Source organism: Leptodactylus fuscus, chromosome 3 (assembly GCF_031893055.1).
Source record: "Leptodactylus fuscus isolate aLepFus1 chromosome 3, aLepFus1.hap2, whole genome shotgun sequence".
Lineage (NCBI taxonomy): Eukaryota > Metazoa > Chordata > Amphibia > Anura > Leptodactylidae > Leptodactylus > Leptodactylus fuscus.
This window is the reverse complement of record NC_134267.1, coordinates 150905364-150924309: the sequence shown is the minus strand read 5'-3', so window position 1 is coordinate 150924309 and position 18946 is coordinate 150905364. Positions and strand designations below refer to the sequence as shown.

Genomic DNA, 18946 nt, shown 5'->3' with positions numbered 1-18946 from the left:
AAAGACAGAGAAGAAGAATGGTGAGAACAGTCAAGGACAATCCACAGACCACCTCCAAAGAGCTGCAGCATCATCTTGCTGCAGATGGTGTCACTGTGCATCGGTCAACTATACAGCGCACTTTGCACAAATAGAAGCTGTATGGGAGAGTGATGAGAAAGAAGCCGTTTCTGCACGTACGCCACAAATAGAGTTGCCTGAGGTATGAAAAAGCACATTTGGACAAGGCAGCTTCATTTTGGAAACAAAAATTGAGTTGTTTGGTTATAAAAAAAAAAAAAAAGGCGTTATGCATGGCGTCCAAAAAGAAACAGCATTCCAAGAAAAACACATGCTACCCACTGTAAAATTTGGTGGAGGTTCCATCATGCTTTGGGGCTGTGTGGCCAATGTCGGCATCTGGAATCTTGTTAAAGTTGAGGGTCGCATGGATTCCACTCAGTATCAGCAGATTCTTGAGAATAATGTTCAAGAATCAGTGACGAAGTTGAAGTTACGCCGGGGATGGATATTTCAGCAAGACAATGATCCAAAACACCGCTCCAAATCCTCAGGCATTCATGCAGAGGAACAATTACAATGTTCTGGAATGGCCATCCCAGTCCCCAGACCTGAATATCATTGAACATCTGTGGGATGATTTGAAGCGGGCTGTCCATGCTCGGCGACCATCTAACTTAACTGAACTTGAATTGTTTGTCCAAAATACCTTTATCCAGGATCCAGGAACTGATTAAAAGCTACAAGAAGCGACTAGAGGCTGTTATCTTTGCAAAAGGAGGATCTACTAAATATTAATGTCACTTTTCTGTTGAGGTGCCCATACTTTTGCACCGGTCAAATTTTGGTTTAATGCATATTGCACATTTTCTGTTAGTACAATAAACCTCATTTCAATCCTGAAATATTACTGTGTCCATCAGTTATTAGATATATCAAACTGAAATGGCTGTTGCAAATACCAAAGTATTTAGAACTAAAAATGATTAAGATTAATAGGGGTGCCCAAACTTTTTCATAGGACTGTATACCAGCAGGAAAAAGTGTTGTCAATCCCACAATGAGGAGAAAAATGTGACCAACTACTATGAAGTCTGGAGGTAGAAAATTAATCCGTGCTATACCTGAATGTGGCACAGAATATGGAAAACGGGCAAAACAATTGCTATAGAACAGGAAACCAGAAGGGTCAACATACAGGTCATGCAAATCAAACTGAGCTGATTGAAGAAATATCAAAAATGAACAGATAGAAAGGACACAATGGCAAAAACTGATGTATACAGGCCAGAATGAAGTCAAGTTTGAGCTCACGATTCATTATATACACTCAGAATAAAATTATAGACATTGATTGGGAAAGATGAATGACGTCACTACTGCAAACTACCACCACCACCAGCACCAGTGTATTAGTACCTGATTCTCTGCATTGTCTTTCATCTTGTGGAGAAGGAGTTCTCCGCCTGTGCCTCTCATACTCGCGGTCACCCTCAGTACCTCTTTTGTGAGATCTTTCCTGATGAGAACTGTCATGGTGTTCGCTAACACCGGAATGTTTTGTACTCAGGTCATGGCTTTGAGATCTCACCCTTCGTGGCAAGTGGTCGTAATCATAATCCTCATGTTTACTTGTTCTAGGAGGTGGTGGCCTTTCAGGTCTGTCTCTTTTGGCAGATGCCTTACTCATATGATTTTCATGCATTTGTATGTCAGAGTTATCTCTGGGAATTGACCTTGGTTCAGCTGATCGTCCACGTTTTCTATCATCATCATCATAGTAGGAAGACCGCTCAGATTTGGGAGCACCCCTTTCTTTTCGATTTCGCTCAGGCCTTTCACGCCTATGTGGTCTATCATATTCAGATACATATTCCTTATGCCTACCCCTATGGTGGCCTGAGTAATGGAGGAATGCCATAAGAAAACAATTAGGTAAAAATCATCATAGCACATCATTGTACTTTTTAGAATATGCTTTTTAATTGTCGCATCTAGTGTACTGAAATTATCTGGTACAGATGACCATTTTGTCAATTGTCTATATTCTGTACAGGATCTTTATATATTCAAAGAAAACTCTGATATTTTGAGTGGTGAGGCGTGAGACCTTCAGTGCTTTAAAAAAAAAAAAAAACCTGACCCAAGGCCTTAGTTTTACAAGAAAAACCACAGCACATTTGAAGAGGAAATAAGATACAAGCTCTACAACAAACCATACTTGAAGGGTGGGAAAGGTGAGTGTAAGCACTGTGGAACTCTCTCACTAAAGTATAGTGTCAAACAGGAACTGGGGAAGGGGGGGGGGGGGGGGAGAGGAATGTTTACACATTTTTTTTTGTATTTTTAAACATACCGTAAGTCAAATTTTACAGTTTACACTAAAAAGGCACCCTATGAATTCCATGTTTTTATGTATCAGGAGGTTAGGCCCTGTTCATACGGGGAGCGGACTGGCGGATTTTGGTCCCAACAGTCGCGGCTTCCCCCTCAGGAGTAGGCTGAAATGAATGGCAACATGCCTCTCACAAAAAAAAAGGAAGATGGCAGTCTACATAGACCTCCATTGTGAGGGGGCGGATTATGATGTGGATTCAGAGCTATAATCTGCCCCCTCTTGCACCGTGTGAACGAACCCTAATAGTGATTTAAAAAAAAAAAAAAAATCTGGTTTGTAAAAGGCCTTAAAATTAGTTAAAGGGGTATTCCCAAGAATTTAAAATAAGATAATCCTTTAATAATCCCACCAAGGGAAAATTCATGGTGTTACAGCAACATAGACAATAAAATATACAAAAGCTTCAATGTGGAGGCATTGCAAAGACCAATTTTAAAACATTATAAAATCCAATTTTAAAACATATTATATTATATTATATTATATTATATTATATTTATATATATATATATATATATATATATATATATATCACAACTTTAAGATCTTTCAGTTCTCTTTATGGTATGACCTCCGTTTAGCCCGGTGTTGATCATACAGTCTAACTGTAGAAGGGAGGAAAGACTTCCAATATTGCTCCTTCTGACACTTGGGGTGAAGCATTCAGTCACTGACAGTACTGCTCATTGCTATTACGGTCTCATACATGGGATGGGAGTTGTTTTCTAGCATGGAGCTCACCACAGAGAGTATCCTTCTGTCACCAACCTCCTGAACTGGGTCCGGGGGGCTCCCCAGGACAGAGCTGGCCCTTTTAATCAGCTTGTCGAGCCCATTTCTATCCCTGGTTGATATACTGCTCCCCACAGGCCAACCTGAAGAATATGGCTAATGCCACTACAGAAAAAGGCCGTAAGTGCCCCCTGAACTCCAAAGGCCCTCAGCCTCCCGAGTAGTTAGGGACTGCTGTGGCCCTTTCCGTACAGTGCATCCATGTTTAGAATTATAGATTAAAATTTAAAAGTGTTTGCAAATATAAATAAATAAACATTATGTAGAGATTTAAAGATTTCCTGTTACAATTTTAGTGGTGATAAACACTTGTCTTGAAAGGTTGCCAATGGATACAACCATAAATGCAGGAACCATCTATGATCTGCTCAATACAGCAGACTGTCACCGCTAAGATGAATAGATAAAAATCTTCTAAGACTCTGCAAAATGTAGAATTATTTATATTTGCAAAAATGTTTAACTTCCATCTTCAAGTTTGAATATTATGCTCGTGGGAAAACCTCTTTATATGCAATGCAAGATAAACAAAAAGATATGACAAAGTAAACCAAATTAGGCCAAAATGCTGAAAAACTGTAAAACATTAAGAACACCCTTAAGCTATATTATTTAGGGAAGTTTATCATCATCATTTTGCTTTTAAGGGGCACCCATTTTAAAAGAACTCTCATAGATTTCAGTTTTACTAAAAATAGACAAAAATAAAATATTTCCTATTTTTGAAGAGTCTATTAAAATGGATAAAAAAAAATAAATAAATGTGTATGTGAATTTTATACTGCTAGAAAGTCAAAAGTCCGCTGAAATCAGCACACTGTCACCTTTGTCAGTATGCACCCCAGTGCAAGATATCGGCACTGATACCCCTCCACTGTCAGAAGGGCGGGCCTTATAGCTCAGAGTCATGCCTAGGCTATGAGGATGTCCCCCCCCCCCGACAGTACAACGCTAAAGAAGAGCATCATCCGGGGGGAGGGGGAGTTCTTCACAGCCCAGCCATGATGCAGAACGGTCCTCTGGAATCTGTTGTATGTTGTTGTTCGTCTGAGATTGTATTTCGCCAAATTTAAAGAGGGCCTGACGCCAAGTGCAAAATGCTAAATGACATGTATTATTTAATTTAGATTCAATAGTAGAGCTATTTTTATATTCAGTGGCTGAAGGCCATCCTCTAATCTAGAGGTTATTACAAGGGCCACTATCTTAAAAATCAAGTGAATTTCCACGTCTAACACAACTGTAATTCTATGTCCAACATACTGTGCTGATGAATTTCTTCCTAGCAACTGCCTGTCCTGTTCTTACTCCAGATTCCTGATACAGTGGTTGCCTTAAGCTGGTCAACTGCACAGGCTCAGTGATGGCTGGATCACAACCAATGCTGTATGTGGGCCCTGAAATCAGACCGTAGCAAAAAATGTTTTCTTGACAAATCACCCCTTATGTCTCAGCTTTGAGCTGTGTGAACAGTCATCACGTTACGCAAACTTAATACGCCCCTCCCTTGGCCAGCCCTCCGCCCCATTTTTGTGCTAACCATACCACGTTCATGAGAGGGGGAGTAGTGTGGGAGACTTCTTACTATTGGCACAAATATACTGACATAAAAGCTAGCTTTGAGCTGACAACTTTCAGTGCAGACGCACAGTTCAGTAGAGTTTGTCTGGATGAAGAGTAGTGCGCTACCTCATAAATAAAGCATATCGGCTGGTGATGCAGAGATATGAAGACTAGCAATGAACACTGTAGTCTTCAGAAAACCCCATTATCCTAAAACATAAGATGCAATTGGGAAAAACACAAATATAAAAGGGGCCTTACTGCTCAGGCCCCAATATTAGGAGAACTGGAGATTTTGTCCATAGTTCTGAATGGAGCGAAAGTCAAGCAGGAAGATGCTAAACCAATTAGCTTAAAAGAAAGAAAAAAAAAAAAAAAAAATCTAAATAAGGTTGAATTCATGAGCATAATGTATGATACACAGAGTTAGCACTGTTATACATAAGCGTTTCATTACATTATATGCAGCTTCAAAAAGGAGAGAATTTTTACTTCTTTCCACAATCTATATGTATAGTATGTACCTTCATGGTCTGGATAATTAGGTTCTTCTGGGCTTCGTGGTGGATAATGTTTCTGTTTCTTTCTCCTCTTTTCTTCTCTTTCTTGCAATACACGAGCAATATCCTGGAAATGGAAACTTATCAGATGGGTTGCAATTTTGATATCAGCATGGTTACATGACTACAGATTTTCACCTCTCACTAGAAATTAAATCTTTTGTCACAACCCTTTTATCTATAGATGCACATCAAGCTATTGAACACTGACAATACAGGAACTATGACGGTGTGTGTGTGTGTGTGTGTGTGTGTGTGTGTGTGTGTGTGTGTGTGTGTGTGTGTGTGGTGACTATGCCTTGTTCAACAGGTTTTTTTTTTCCCCTCCATAGGAATTTGAGAGGATTGATAATAACCCTCTGACGGGCTCTTGGGCAGCACACATTCCTGAACACTAAGAGCACTGTTCATAAGTGACAGTCGTAATATACAAAATAAATTATGGTAAAGCTTCTACAATGGAACCAGTAATAATAAAATTGATAAAAGTAATGCAAAAGCAAAATTACAATAAATGCAGCTGCAATTCCTCCCCAAATATTAAATTCAACTCTTGCAAACTTCATGCATAAAACAGAGGTAGTTATGACAACATCACACAGCACAACATAGTTAAAAGTCACAAGAGGTCACAACTGGTCCAGAAACTTGAAAGTTCCAAATCTGAGTTATCTTGTGTCACTTCAGCTTGCAAGAGGCACAGTTAGGTACACTTGGCGTGTTCGCGTGCAGTATTTGTCATGTTCAGAGCTGCACTATTAATTGCCTTTTTTACTGCATTTTACAGTCCCTGCAAAGTAGTGAACCCCATCCACACATTGCAGAATACCCACAGCGGATATACTGCGATTTCCAAATCTTTTACGTTTTTGGAAATCGTAGAACGTCAATTATACCTACGTAAACGTTGGCCATTTCCAGACGGGGACAATGGAAGCAAAAAGTCTGCAAAGGAAATATCTGCTGACTTTACATGAAAGGTGCTGCAGGAAAAACTGTGGTGTTTCCGTTTTGGATTTTCCTGACATGCTTTTTGGCTGCAGCACGCTACGTCAGGTCTTAGCCCAAGATTGTTTAGTCTAAGTTTTCATTTTTTGACAGTATCCATAAATATGCTCCAGTACCATCTTAGGCCCAGTTCACACGTGTTCAGGTTTCTGTTCGGGGAGCCCCCTTGTGTGTGGTTTTTTTTTTTGTTAATTCACATTTTATTGAAAATTTTGTATAAACAGCCATAATAGATAGACAAATAAATGTTGGAGTATTACAACTGAACATGACAGATCACACTATAAGTGCAAAGAAAAAAAACAAAGCGTAATACAACCATGAATGACATTATCGAAATGAAGCATATAGAAGCAAGTAATAAACATAGAAGCTCAACTAAGTTGAGTTAGGTTGTTACATAGAGTCAGTTGAAACTGAATACGTAGAGGGTCGTGCTGCACCAGGGAAGAAAGAAAATAAGGGGGGGGGGGGGACAACAGTTAAGTAAGGATTAACACAGTATACGGACATGAGTGTATTCAGCAACTACCTGAATCCTTTCCACCAGCGTGCCCATACTTTAACATATTTGTCATGGGATCTAGTTTGCCAGCTGACCAACTCCTCAAATCGTGCGAGTTGGTGCACCTTTTCTATCCATAAATCTAGGGTAGGAACTGAAGTAGATAACCAATATAGCGGGATAAGCGCTTTAGCCGCACCTATCAAGTGGAACCATAGCTCTCGTCTAGCCGCCTTCCAGGATCCGCTTGGACCCGTGAGGAAAACTAAATCAGGGAATAATGGATGTGTGACATGGAACAATTTATCCATATATAGTTCAATCTCCCTCCAAAAGGGCTGAAGTAAATCACAAGACCACCAGATGTGGAGCATCGTTCCTTTCTCACATTTGCAACGCCAACATGCGTCAGAATCACTAAGACCATGTCTATAAAGCCAGTCTGGCATACGGTACCACCTGGTAAGTATTTTATAATGCAGTTCCTGTTGTCTAACGCATCTTGAGTGACCCATACTATGTTGCAGAATAAATTCTGTATCAACATCAGAAAAAGTTAGAGAGAGCTCTCTTTCCCAATTAGTTATGAAGGTGGGCTTACTGAGATCATCTTTATCAGAAAGCCAGCGTTTGCATGTGGCAATTTTTCGTTGAGATGGGAGAAGAGCGGCCAGTCCCTTCTCAAAGGTCGTTAGATTGCGACTCAAATCAGAGAAGCTGAGGAGTCGCATCAATGTACCGCGGAATTGAGCATATAGAAGGAAATTCAGTTTTACAAAAGGAAGTAGCGTTTGGAGCTTATCTCGCGAAATCGGCAAGTTGTCCTGTACCAGGTCTTTAATCTTAACGTTCCCTAGAACTTGCCATAGGGATCCAGCCACGTCATGAGGTGACTGTGCTAGAGAGGGGAGGAAAGGGATCAGGTCCGATGTCATAATCGGCGATGGCATAGGAGCTAAACTCTGGTTATGTGATAACCAAACAATATAGGGGCCCTTAAGTAAAGGACTCAGGTGTTGCTGTGCACCAGAGCGTGTAGGAAACCATAGGAGTTTTTTGAAATTGCCGCCAAATAATTCCTGGGCCAGATCAGTGAGTAATGACTGTTTGTGCGGAAGAACATAGAACATCCAGCGGGATAACTGAATCGCTGAATAGCAAGAGTAAATATCAGGTAAAGCTATGCCTCCCTCATCTCTCCTTTGAATGAGGAGTTGGTACGACAATCTAGGTGTCTTATGATTCCACACATAAGTGGAAAACAAACGTCTAATTTGTAGGAAATAGGACTTAGGGAGGAAAATGGGCAACATTTGTAAAATATACATAACTTTGGGTACAACATACATTTGGAGAACATTCCTCCTGCCCAGCCAGGATAAGTAAGGCAAGTTATAATCTTTTAGTATAGCATTGAGTCTAGAAAGTATCCCTTGTGTGTGTTTTAACAGTGTCGCATACAGGTTATAAATGTACTGTATATTGTTTGCCCAAAAGGGTATAATCATACACAGTTGAAATAATAAACAAACAATCTGTCACATGCTGACAGTCAGGAACACCCTTCCTCACAGTAGCGGCTATCGCACTGTACAGTGAGAGAAGTAAGGAATGTCTCCATCCCCTCCTGATAGTACTCATCCATAGACAAGTACTGGGGGTGTGGAGGGGGGGTTGTCGTTCCTCACTGCTCAAGGTCGTCGCTGGGCGGTAAGCAATGCCCCCTCTCACAGTACAGCACAACAGACACTACTGCTACTGTGAGGAGGGGCGTTCCTGACTAACTCTGAAAGTGAAGAGCTACAGTATCGGCACCGATCGCTCTTCACCATGGGCACAGAAGGAGAAAGCCGAAATTCAGCGTACTGTCTGCTTCCTAGCGGTATATTACACCGCATGTGCTCCAAATGGTGAAAGGTCCTCTTTAAAAGACAATTTATACTTCTATGGGACACACAGTGGCTCAGTGGTTAGCACTGCAGTCTTGCAGCGCTGGAGTCCTGGTGTTCAAATCCCACCAAGGACAAACAAAAAAACATCTGCAAGGAGTTTGTATTTTCTTTCCGTGTTTGCATGGATTTCCATCCCATATTCCAAAGACATACTGATCGTGAAAAAATTTAGATTGTGAGCATTATGTGGGGCTCACAATCTACATTAAAAAAAAAAAAAAAAAATTATACTTCTATGTTTGAAATCATTCTTACCGTGGCAGGTGTGGAAGAAAAGCTGCACACACTTTTGCATACACACTAACTCAAAGCTACAAAACACCAACATAAGCTTTAAAAGGGATACTCCAACATTTATTAAATATGATCAATGGTTTTCCAAAAATTCCTAAGAGCTGTATGAAAAAACAGTTTATTTCAACCGTGGATTTCACAATATGAGTAGTGAGAATCTACAGATAGAAGCCATATCTTTCAGAAATGTATGGATATGCCATAAAGGTCTTTGTTGGTTACATCTTCAACCTTTACACTTCTGTTCTGATAAACTAGAACACTTCTAACTTGCAATTTACTTCTTAGCTTTCCTGAAACTCCCCAGTGGCTTCTGAGGTGACACTTAAAATAACTGAAGAAATGTAAAAACAGAAAGTCATTTTAGGAATTAGGGGCAAACTTGCCTCATCCTTCTCCTCCTGCAAGCGCTTGAGTTCTGCTTCAATCACAAGCTTCTCTTGAATTTCCTGAGCAATTTCACCATCTAGAAGTTCACTGAGAAAACAACTAAATATTAATATTAAATGTTCTAAAAAATTCCCAATCCTGTAAATACACTGGACCGGCTTTAAACATGGATGAGAAGCAGCCCAAATGTGTTCTGATGTTCCATTCCGATATTTTGTAGGATTTTCTATTAATACCTGAACAGAACAAAGTATCAAAACACACATGGGCTGCACCCTCCATTGTAAGCATGATGCCTTAAGTGGTTCCATTACACTATTTTTATTGACAGTAATAAAAGGTATATGCGATAAAAGAGATGTTCACGTCTTGCCAGAGCTTCTTCTACGCTCTGTTAACAGCATTTAGTGTTAAAAGTCATGGCTATAGGTAGCGATAGTGTGGAGTCAACTTTGGCGGTTAGCATAACAATAGAAGAACATCAAATCTTCATAGATATTTGTTTAGTTTGTGATGCAAATCCCTACAGATTTGGAAAGTGTTGTTCTATTATTAGGCTTAGCGATCAGAGTGGAAATTACAGGTTATAGTTTTTTTTTATATAGCGAAGGACAAGGAAAAATTAAAACAGTTTTTAAGAATTTGTGATTGTAATATAAAAAAAATAGGTTTTTTGGAAATAAATTCCCATTTAATTTTACATGAATTCTGTCAGTGCTACATTTAACTATGGCAACTCACAGTTCATTGTGACGGTGTTTAATCTGGGCTTGTGCTCTGAGGTCCTCCTCTTCCTGAAGTTGTTTGGCCACTTGCAGGTCATGTTTCACCAAGCGGTTCCTCTTAATGTTTGTGGCTAGATGATGTTCAACTGGAAAAGTCAATAAACAGGTTCACCCCATGCATCTAATATATGGTTATTTACGCTTATTCCACTCATATAAACCTGCTCTTGCACGTGTCAAATTTGTAAATACACAAAATATATTGACAGAATGTACCCTCCTTTTGAGTTTATTTAGCCAACTAGATTATTATGCTTCAGTAACATTGTAGAAGAAATGTGACTCACTTGGCACTTACATAGATTGGAACCTGGAATGAAACATAGGCTACTTATTATGCAGGTCACTGGCCGGACCTCACGACTGCTAACACCGAACTTATGTTCATGCTAGGCTAAAGGACCCAAGATGATGTCATCACAGGTCCTTGAGCCATTTTCCGATAGGATCATGCCATTGTGTGGGCAGAGCTATATGGCCTCAAACTGGAAAGCGTGCAAACTGAAGAAAATGGTATCTAGTGGCCGGTCAGGAGAGCAGTGAACACGCAGCCTTGGTGTGGGGGCGTGAGGAGTGTATCGGGTGTGTCAGTCCGATGGGTTAAAGTAGTGTTCAGCCTTTGCAAATGTCGGAAACATCCGTTCTCCCCCCCTCTATACCACACCGCCTGGTGGAAGTTGCAGTCAATGGAGTCTAATCAAAAGTCGGGCCAGTAGCGAAGATGGAGTCTGTGTGTGGATTCGCAAACGGAATAGGCTGTACAGATTCTGAGAGTACGACAGGGGGGGGGGGGGTGTCTGCTCTTCAACCTTTGCCATGGGGGTGCGTGGGAGGGTGGAGGCATGTACAGAGAGGTAGCAAAGCCGAGACGCGGGCGCATAATCGTCAACAGCAATTGCCTCCGTATACGCAGGTCGTCACCAACAACAACAAGCGGACGAAGTTGCGGGCCGATGTTAGCATTATATAAAAGAAAAATTGAACCATGGAATATGGTCTAAGATATGATCTAAGATCTAGCCATACAAGTGTAAACAAGGTCAATAGAGTTCCAATATTATGAAAAATGTCAGAAGTTTAATTCTAGCCATCAAAAATACTGATCGATCTCTAAGTAAATATCTTAAGTTTTCAAGGCAGTTGTCTGGTATAAATTTATTTCTCTAAATAAGTTCTGAAAACTGGAAAAAAAAAAAAAACATGTCAGTGTGAACAGAAGAATAGAAAGTCTACATGCATCTTAATACACTCACCGGCCACTTTATTAGGTACACCTGTCCAACTGCTCGTTAACACTTAATTTCTAATCAGCCAATCACATGGCGGCAACTCAGTGCATTTAGGCATGTAGACATGGTCAAGACAATCTCCTGCAGTTCAAACCGAGCATCAGTATGGGGAAGAAAGGTGATTTGAGTGCCTTTGAACGTGGCATGGTTGTTGGTGCCAGAAGGGCTGGTCTGAGTATTTCAGAAACTGCTGATCTACTGGGATTTTCACGCACAACCATCTCTAGGGTTTACAGAGAATGGTCCGAAAAAGAAAAAACATCCAGTGAGCGGCAGTTCTGTGGGCGGAAATGCGTTGTTGATGCCAGAGGTCAGAGGAGAATGGCCAGACTGGTTCGAGCTGATAGAAAGGCAACAGTGACTCAAATAGCCACCCGTTACAACCAAGGTAGCCAGAAGAGCATCTCTGAACGCACAGTACATCGAACTTTGAGGCAGATGGGCTACAGCAGCAGAAGACCACACCGGGTGCCACTCCTTTCAGCTAAGAACAGGAAACTGAGGCTACAATTTGCACAAGCTCATCGAAATTGGACAATTGAAGATTGGAAAAACGTTGCCTGGTCTGATGAGTCTCGATTTCTGCTGCGACATTCGGATGGTAGGGTCAGAATTTGGCGTCAACAACATGAAAGCATGGATCCATCCTGCCTTGTATCAACGGTTCAGGCTGGTGGTGGTGGTGTCATGGTGTGGGGAATATTTTCTTGGCACTCTTTGGGCCCCTTGGTACCAATTGAGCATCGTTGCAACGCCAAAGCCTACCTGAGTATTGTTGCTGGCCATGTCCATCCCTTTATGACCACAATGTACCCAACATCTGATGGCTACTTTCAGCAGGATAATGCGCCATGTCATAAAGCTGGAATCATCTCAGACTGGTTTCTTGAACATGACAATGAGTTCACTGTACTCCAATGGCCTCCACAGTCACCAGATCTCAATCCAATAGAGCATCTTTGGGATGTGGTGGAACGGGAGATTCGCATCATGGATGTGCAGCCGACAAATCTGCGGCAACTGTGTGATGCCATCATGTCAATATGGACCAAAATCTCTGAGGAATGCTTCCAGCACCTTGTTGAATCTATGCCACGAAGAATTGAGGAAGTTCTGAAGGCAAAAGGGGGTCCAACCCGTTACTAGCATGGTGTACCTAATAAAGTGGCCGGTGAGTGTATTTTGACAGAAGTTTTAATGCTTATAAAAGGACGCAAAATAATTGACTATTAGAACAAGTTCATGACTTACTTTCCTGTTCCTGTAAGGAATGTGCAAGACTGTGATCTTCTAGCACTGCAAAGTCTCTACATACTGTGGGGACAAAAAGATATTTAAGAACGGTAATATTAAAGCAAAATGGTGTAAAACACAAATTTATAACTTCTAAATTTATAATGGTTAATACTGTATAAGGCTGCCCTTAATATGGTCCCGGTGATATATAGTCCCCTCCTAGGGCTCCCTCTCTGGTCTCTACTGCCAGGACCTCTGGAGCAGGAGGGGCAAGGTAGTGTTTCCAAACTAACAGCAGGAAAAACAGAGACAGAATGGTGGAGCAGGGCTTCAAAGTTTTGACAGTTTGTATACTGCTTGTTGATAATTACAAGTCTTGCATCTAAATCTTTACTGAAGACTGATGTACGGTTCTGGTGGGGTAAGTCATACCGTAAACATACGTTTTAATGAAGTCTGTGGCTTCACATGGGAGAATATAACAACAACCCCTTCCCGCCGATGGCCTTTTCGTTTTTGACTCCCCTCCTTTTAAACTTTTTTATTTCTCCGCTCCCAGAGCCATATGAGGTCTTATTCTTTGCGGGACAAATTTTTCTTCATGATGCCACCATTAATTATTCTGTATAATGTACTGGGAAGCTGGGGAAAAAAAAAAAAAAAAAAAAAAAAAAAATCAGAATGGGGTGGATTTGAAGAAAAAATGCATTTCTGCGACTTTCTTACGGGCTTCGGTTTTACAGCGTTCACTGTGCAGCCAAAATGACATGTCCCCTGTATTCTGTGTTTCCATACGATTCCGAGGATACCAAATTTATATGGTTTTATTTACATTTTAACCCCTTAAAAAAATCCAAAACTGTTAATTTTTTTTTTTTTTTTTTCTAAAAGTTGCCATATTCTGACAGCCGTAACTTTTTTTATATGTCTGTGTACGGGGATGCATAGGGCGTCTTTTTTTGCGGGGCTGGGTGTACTTTTCAGTTCTACCATTTTCGGGAAACGCTATTGCTTTGATCACTTTTTAATTGTATTTTTATTATATTTTTAATTTTGCATTGCAAAATACCGGCACTTCTATTTCAGGCTACGTAGCATAGCCTGCAATAGAAGCTATGTAATGACAAGCCGGGGAGCCTTCACAAGGCTCCCGGCTGTCAAAGTAACATGACGTCGGAGCTTACTCCAGGTGCCAGAAGACCGGGGACCGATCGGAGACATTAGCGCCGGTTGTCTACTGTATAAAGCAGTAGACACCCGGCGGCTATGGCGGCTGCCCAGCTCCCGCCATAGTTACACACCATGCGCCATACTAGTACAGCGGATGTTGGGAAAGGGTTAAAAGGGATTCTAGCAACTGGAACCATACACCTCCTTTCACCTCATGGACCTGCATTGCAATGCAAGAGCTGCAGCCTTTTATGGACCAGTAATGATCCAAGGACCTACTCCTGGACTGAGGCCTACTCCAGATCCGCCCTGACCACACATATGTGGTCCAAGTTTTTGATCTGCTTATACTGGGCATCCGAATCTCCTCCTATGGCATCTCAGTTTCTATGGAAAGTCTCTCAAGTAGCCCATATGGAGGAACTCTCCCACTTGGAACTTTCTCTAATGTTCCTTCACGGGCATAGATGTGGGAACCTCCTAGTTAATTACAATATTCTTTGAGACCCTTGTACTCAAACTCCTACACGTTCCAACTCCTGTTGTGTTGTTCATTGCTCTACATTCATTGATGTTATTCTGAAAATCCAATAAAATGTTATTTGCAAAGACAAAAAAAAGTGCATTGTGGTGAAAATAAAAAAAAAGTTTAACATGAAAACTATTTAAAAATTAGGCCACTTCCATGAACCTCTCTCTGAGAATCACTCCAGTGAAGAATGACTAGTCACCATGGTTTTAATCAAGTGAGATACAATAAAGCAAAGGAGCGGTTTTGACACCCTGACCCTCTATTCTATATTCTTTATTATATTTTATTACTTTAGATTACAATGTTACATGATTTCTTATGTTTTAGTTCAGAAGTAATGAAGGCAGAAGCCTCTATAACAGATCCTGAGAGCTGGTACTCGTATCCGGTGTATGATGGATCACGCTGTAGGAATATCTTTGAGGCAGGGAGGTTGCCTGGGCGAGATATTTGCATAGTGCTTGTGTGTATTTAAAGTGTAACTCCCAATTTATTTACTTTTCTGCTATAGTTTCGCGAGGGGGGGCGTGAACATTTTTTTGTATTATCTTTTACTGAAAAATCTTAGCAAAAAAAATTTTTTACTAAATAACATGCTGTAAAAGTTCTCATTAGCAATACTGTAAACAGTAAAAGAATTAGAGATCTCACTAGCTAAAAAAAAAACACAGTTTGGGGTGTAATTGTATACGCAGCACGAACTGCTGTCTAGAAGTTCAAATCCCACCTGTGTTTTTAACTGGTGAGTGATATCTCGGGTTCTTTTACAGCTAGTACTTCAGTCTAGGAAGCATATGAAAACTGAGAATCTCAGCTTTTTTGTAATACGATTTTTCTAAGTGACATAAAATCAAAGATATAGCTATTTGAAGTGACCGTACCCCTTTGGTAAATGCTTCAGCTCTGAATATTCACAATAGAAATGTGAAAATCAGAGGGTTGCCAAGGAGAATGTGACAGCCTGTTTTCTATTAAAAAGGTTAGAAGTTAGATAGGTTACTAAAGTATTGGGAGTTACACTTGGAATTTTACACAGAGACCTTGGAAGTTCTTTGTAACGTTAAGTACATTACACAATATTTCTGGCATGATTGCTGGATGTTATTCTACTCAATGGCCCTTACTTTTTTTTTTTTTTTTTTTAAATGACTGCTTAATTCTGAGATAACGCTATGGACACTAGGGGGAAGTTATGAAGCCTGGCATCTTTTCTGCCAGTCTTAATACTCCCTCGTTGGCATGAGATGCGCCTGAATTATTAAGAGGTTCTAGTCTCTTCATAAACTGGCCACAATCCCATGTACCAGAACGGAAATCTACGCCAGTCAGGAACTGGCATAAGATTTCCCGCCAGTTTGTTGGCGAGAGTTAACACACCCCAGTTTGTGCAACTCAAAACAGATCCTCTATAAATAAAACTATATAAATCTAGAGACGGAGAATGCATTCACACAACCACAGCAATAGGATCGGGTCAGATTTGATCTACGCAGGGGCAATACGGTGGCTCAGTGGTTAGTACTGCAGCCTTGCAGTGCTGGAGTCCTGGGTTCAAATCCCGCCAGGAACAACATCTGCAAGGAGTTTGTATGTTCTCCCCGTGTTTGCGTGGATTTCCTCCCATTCTACAAAGAAATACTGATAGGAAGAAAAAAAAAAAATGTACATTGTGATCCCTATATGGGGCTCACAATCTACATTAAAAAAAAAAAATAGATTTGATCTACCCATCTCTTGTCAGAATTGGAAATTGATCCCAGTTTAAGAAAACAAGGGGGAAATAAAAACAAACATTCCAGGTCCATAGTCTCCAGTTATTTGCAGGCCGTGGTGATGCAAACAGATGATATTCTATTTTTGTCAGGAGCAAAAATGTTTTCACAAATGACACGTGACTGACTGGCCTCATGCAGTTGAGGGAACTGATGGAGAAAAGCCTCTGTGTGAGTGCGGAGAAGCATCCAACAACTGTAGAACTATTTGAACTAGAAAACCAGCTTCTTGCTGTCAGATTTCCGCTTATGGCACATAGAGCACCTGACATAGGCCTGAATAATAAGCAATATGCAGCACTCTCACAATTTCTCCTAGGAGTCCTCTAAGGATTTACCCTGGCTTTCACATGAAAATCCTGCTCCAAATCATATAACCCCATATACCATGGAGCCCATCTTCCCACCATCTAGCTTCTGTCAGACAGGGCAGTGGATATCACCTGACAGGTTCAAATTTATTTTGCGTCTATATTGTCATATGCAAAAGTTTTGCTTGGGGGAAGGGGGCATCACAGGAAACTACACCACTTACAAGTTACCAGTATGTAAAGCGTTCACGCAAGTCTTGCACCTGGTATTTGTGGTACATTCAAGCTGTATGCAAAATATATACTCAGTGAGTGCCGTATACTAGCATGCTCCACATCAAGAAAGGGTAAAATCCTTCCTGAAGAAACAAATATAGAAATGTATGAAGACCATCTGGTATAAACAATAGCAGACAAAGCTAAAATGAAATTATAACCAGATCTTCTATTGTTTCCATACCACACACAGACATACTATAAATAAACACGATGGGAATAGTGCACATCTGTCAGCCCAGATTATTTTATACATTGTCATGTGAAAACCATGAAGACTTTCTTAGGTGCCTTGTGCCATATCCCTAAAAACAGATGGGCTAACTTGAGTCTCATAGGAGACTTGAGAAAGAATTAAGTCATATAAATTCATGTATGATGGATTTATTTTGAAACAATGTTGCTTTTAACGCAGGCTTTAAAAGAAACAAAACAAACAAACAAACAAAACGCTGCAGTCTTATGGACCAAGATACCCCTTAGGGAGATTTGTTGTGAAGTTCAGTAAGTTACTAGCCATTTATGAAATGGTTACATGCTAGGATTTCAGAGCTTCTTTTTGCACCATGATCTTTTTTTAATAAAGCGGTGAATTCACAGCAATGTTACCTCTAATGGCTAAATTGCTCCAGCTAAAGCTGGCCTTACACATTCAATTTGTAACAACCAGGGGCTCCTTCACATCTGCGCCTGGGGTCTCTGTTCTGCAGGTTTCCGTTTCCTGCACAAAACTGGGTAGGAGACGGAAACCTGCAGTCATGTTTCAAACCCATTCACTTGAATGAGTTTGAAAAGAGTCCGGCCATGAGCGCTTTATGCTCTCCGTGTCTGGTTAAAAAAAACAAAAAAAAAAAAACAAAACCTGGTTTTGCCACGGAGAGCATATAACTCTCACCGGCGCTCACGGCCAGACACTGTCTGACAGGTTTCCGTCTTCTGCCTGCAGAATCCGTAAACCTGATACGGAGACCCGAACGCTGGTGTGAACCCAGCGTCAAATAGACTTTATGCACCTTGGCCATTAATAGATCTTGGAAATACTGTGAAGGGTAACTGTTCTTTAGTCTGCCAAAAGAAAAATCATGCACGTTGAATATTTTTGCCCAATGGTCAGGTGGAAATATATCAATGTTTGGCATGATCAGCAACCACTTGCTGACTCAATGGAGCAGATTTACTAATAATGTAAACGTAGACTAGACAAGCTTAAAGAGAACCTTTTACCACCTCCACCAATTTATGTTCTTAGCATCTGTGAATAGGTGTTGCCCCATTACTCCATTATTTCCAGCTCAGTTGGAATTTTTTCAGTAGCCCTTACCATTCCCGAAGCAACAAGTATAGTTTGTTTTGATCACGTGATTAGTCACGTGCTCCGTAATGGTAATCATACCACGAATATGCATATCACGTATGAGCACTTAGCTATGCGCTTAGTAATGCTAAATATACCACGCACGCGTGAGTCACATATGCGCTACAACTTAGAGCACATTGTTGTGTAGCTTTAATATTTTGCGTGGACATATATGTTCTCCAACCTGAATCGCACCATCTGGCAACACTCCAAGGAATGTAGGGAGCCAAACGAGCTCCACTATATTTAAACCTAGGAGCACACGGCATACAATTTGTATACATCTTCCAGACTGACCGAGCTTTGTGTGAAGGTAAGACTCTCTATGCTCCCCCTTTTTTTGCTGTAGTTGTAAACTAGGGATTATTGGTAGCCACATTGATATAAATAACAACACAATGATGCATGCTAACGATCAGTGTTTGATATGCAATGGCTTTCTATCATGAGATTGAGATGATTTGGCACATTTACTTGTTATTATGTATATATAGATTTTTTTATATTTTAAATGATAAGGTTGGTATATGAGATTTGTTTTACTATTGTTTTATAAATCATGTATTATTATTTTTTGAATTCATTGTATATTTTAACTTAGGCCTAAGTGCTTCTCTGGCCAAAAAAACGTTGAAGTGAATACTTGTTTTATCTATTTTCTAATTAGTTACGCACTTGAGAAAGGGCAGGTGTGCCCGAAACGCGGCGATTTTTTAGCGTTGTGCATCATTGTCTTTTTGAATAAAATCCTGTTGT

The 18946-nt window shown here is 40.5% G+C and overlaps 1 protein-coding gene across 2 annotated transcripts in view; it reads right to left on the bottom strand.

Annotated features, from left to right (window-relative positions):
• The window catches only part of CCDC50 (coiled-coil domain containing 50), a 41679-nt gene that overhangs the window by 11574 nt on the left and 11159 nt on the right, over positions 1–18946 (bottom strand). The window contains exons 2-6 of one of the 2 annotated variants that reach the window (XM_075268548.1): positions 12788–12850; positions 10204–10333; positions 9459–9549; positions 5278–5380; positions 1420–1899 (exon numbers count right to left, since the gene is read on the bottom strand). In XM_075268548.1, the coding sequence (XP_075124649.1) occupies positions 1420–1899; positions 5278–5380; positions 9459–9549; positions 10204–10333; positions 12788–12850 (867 nt within the window). The remainder of the gene's footprint in view (positions 1–1419; positions 1900–5277; positions 5381–9458; positions 9550–10203; positions 10334–12787; positions 12851–18946) is intronic. The other variant, XM_075268547.1, reaches the window with a different exon arrangement.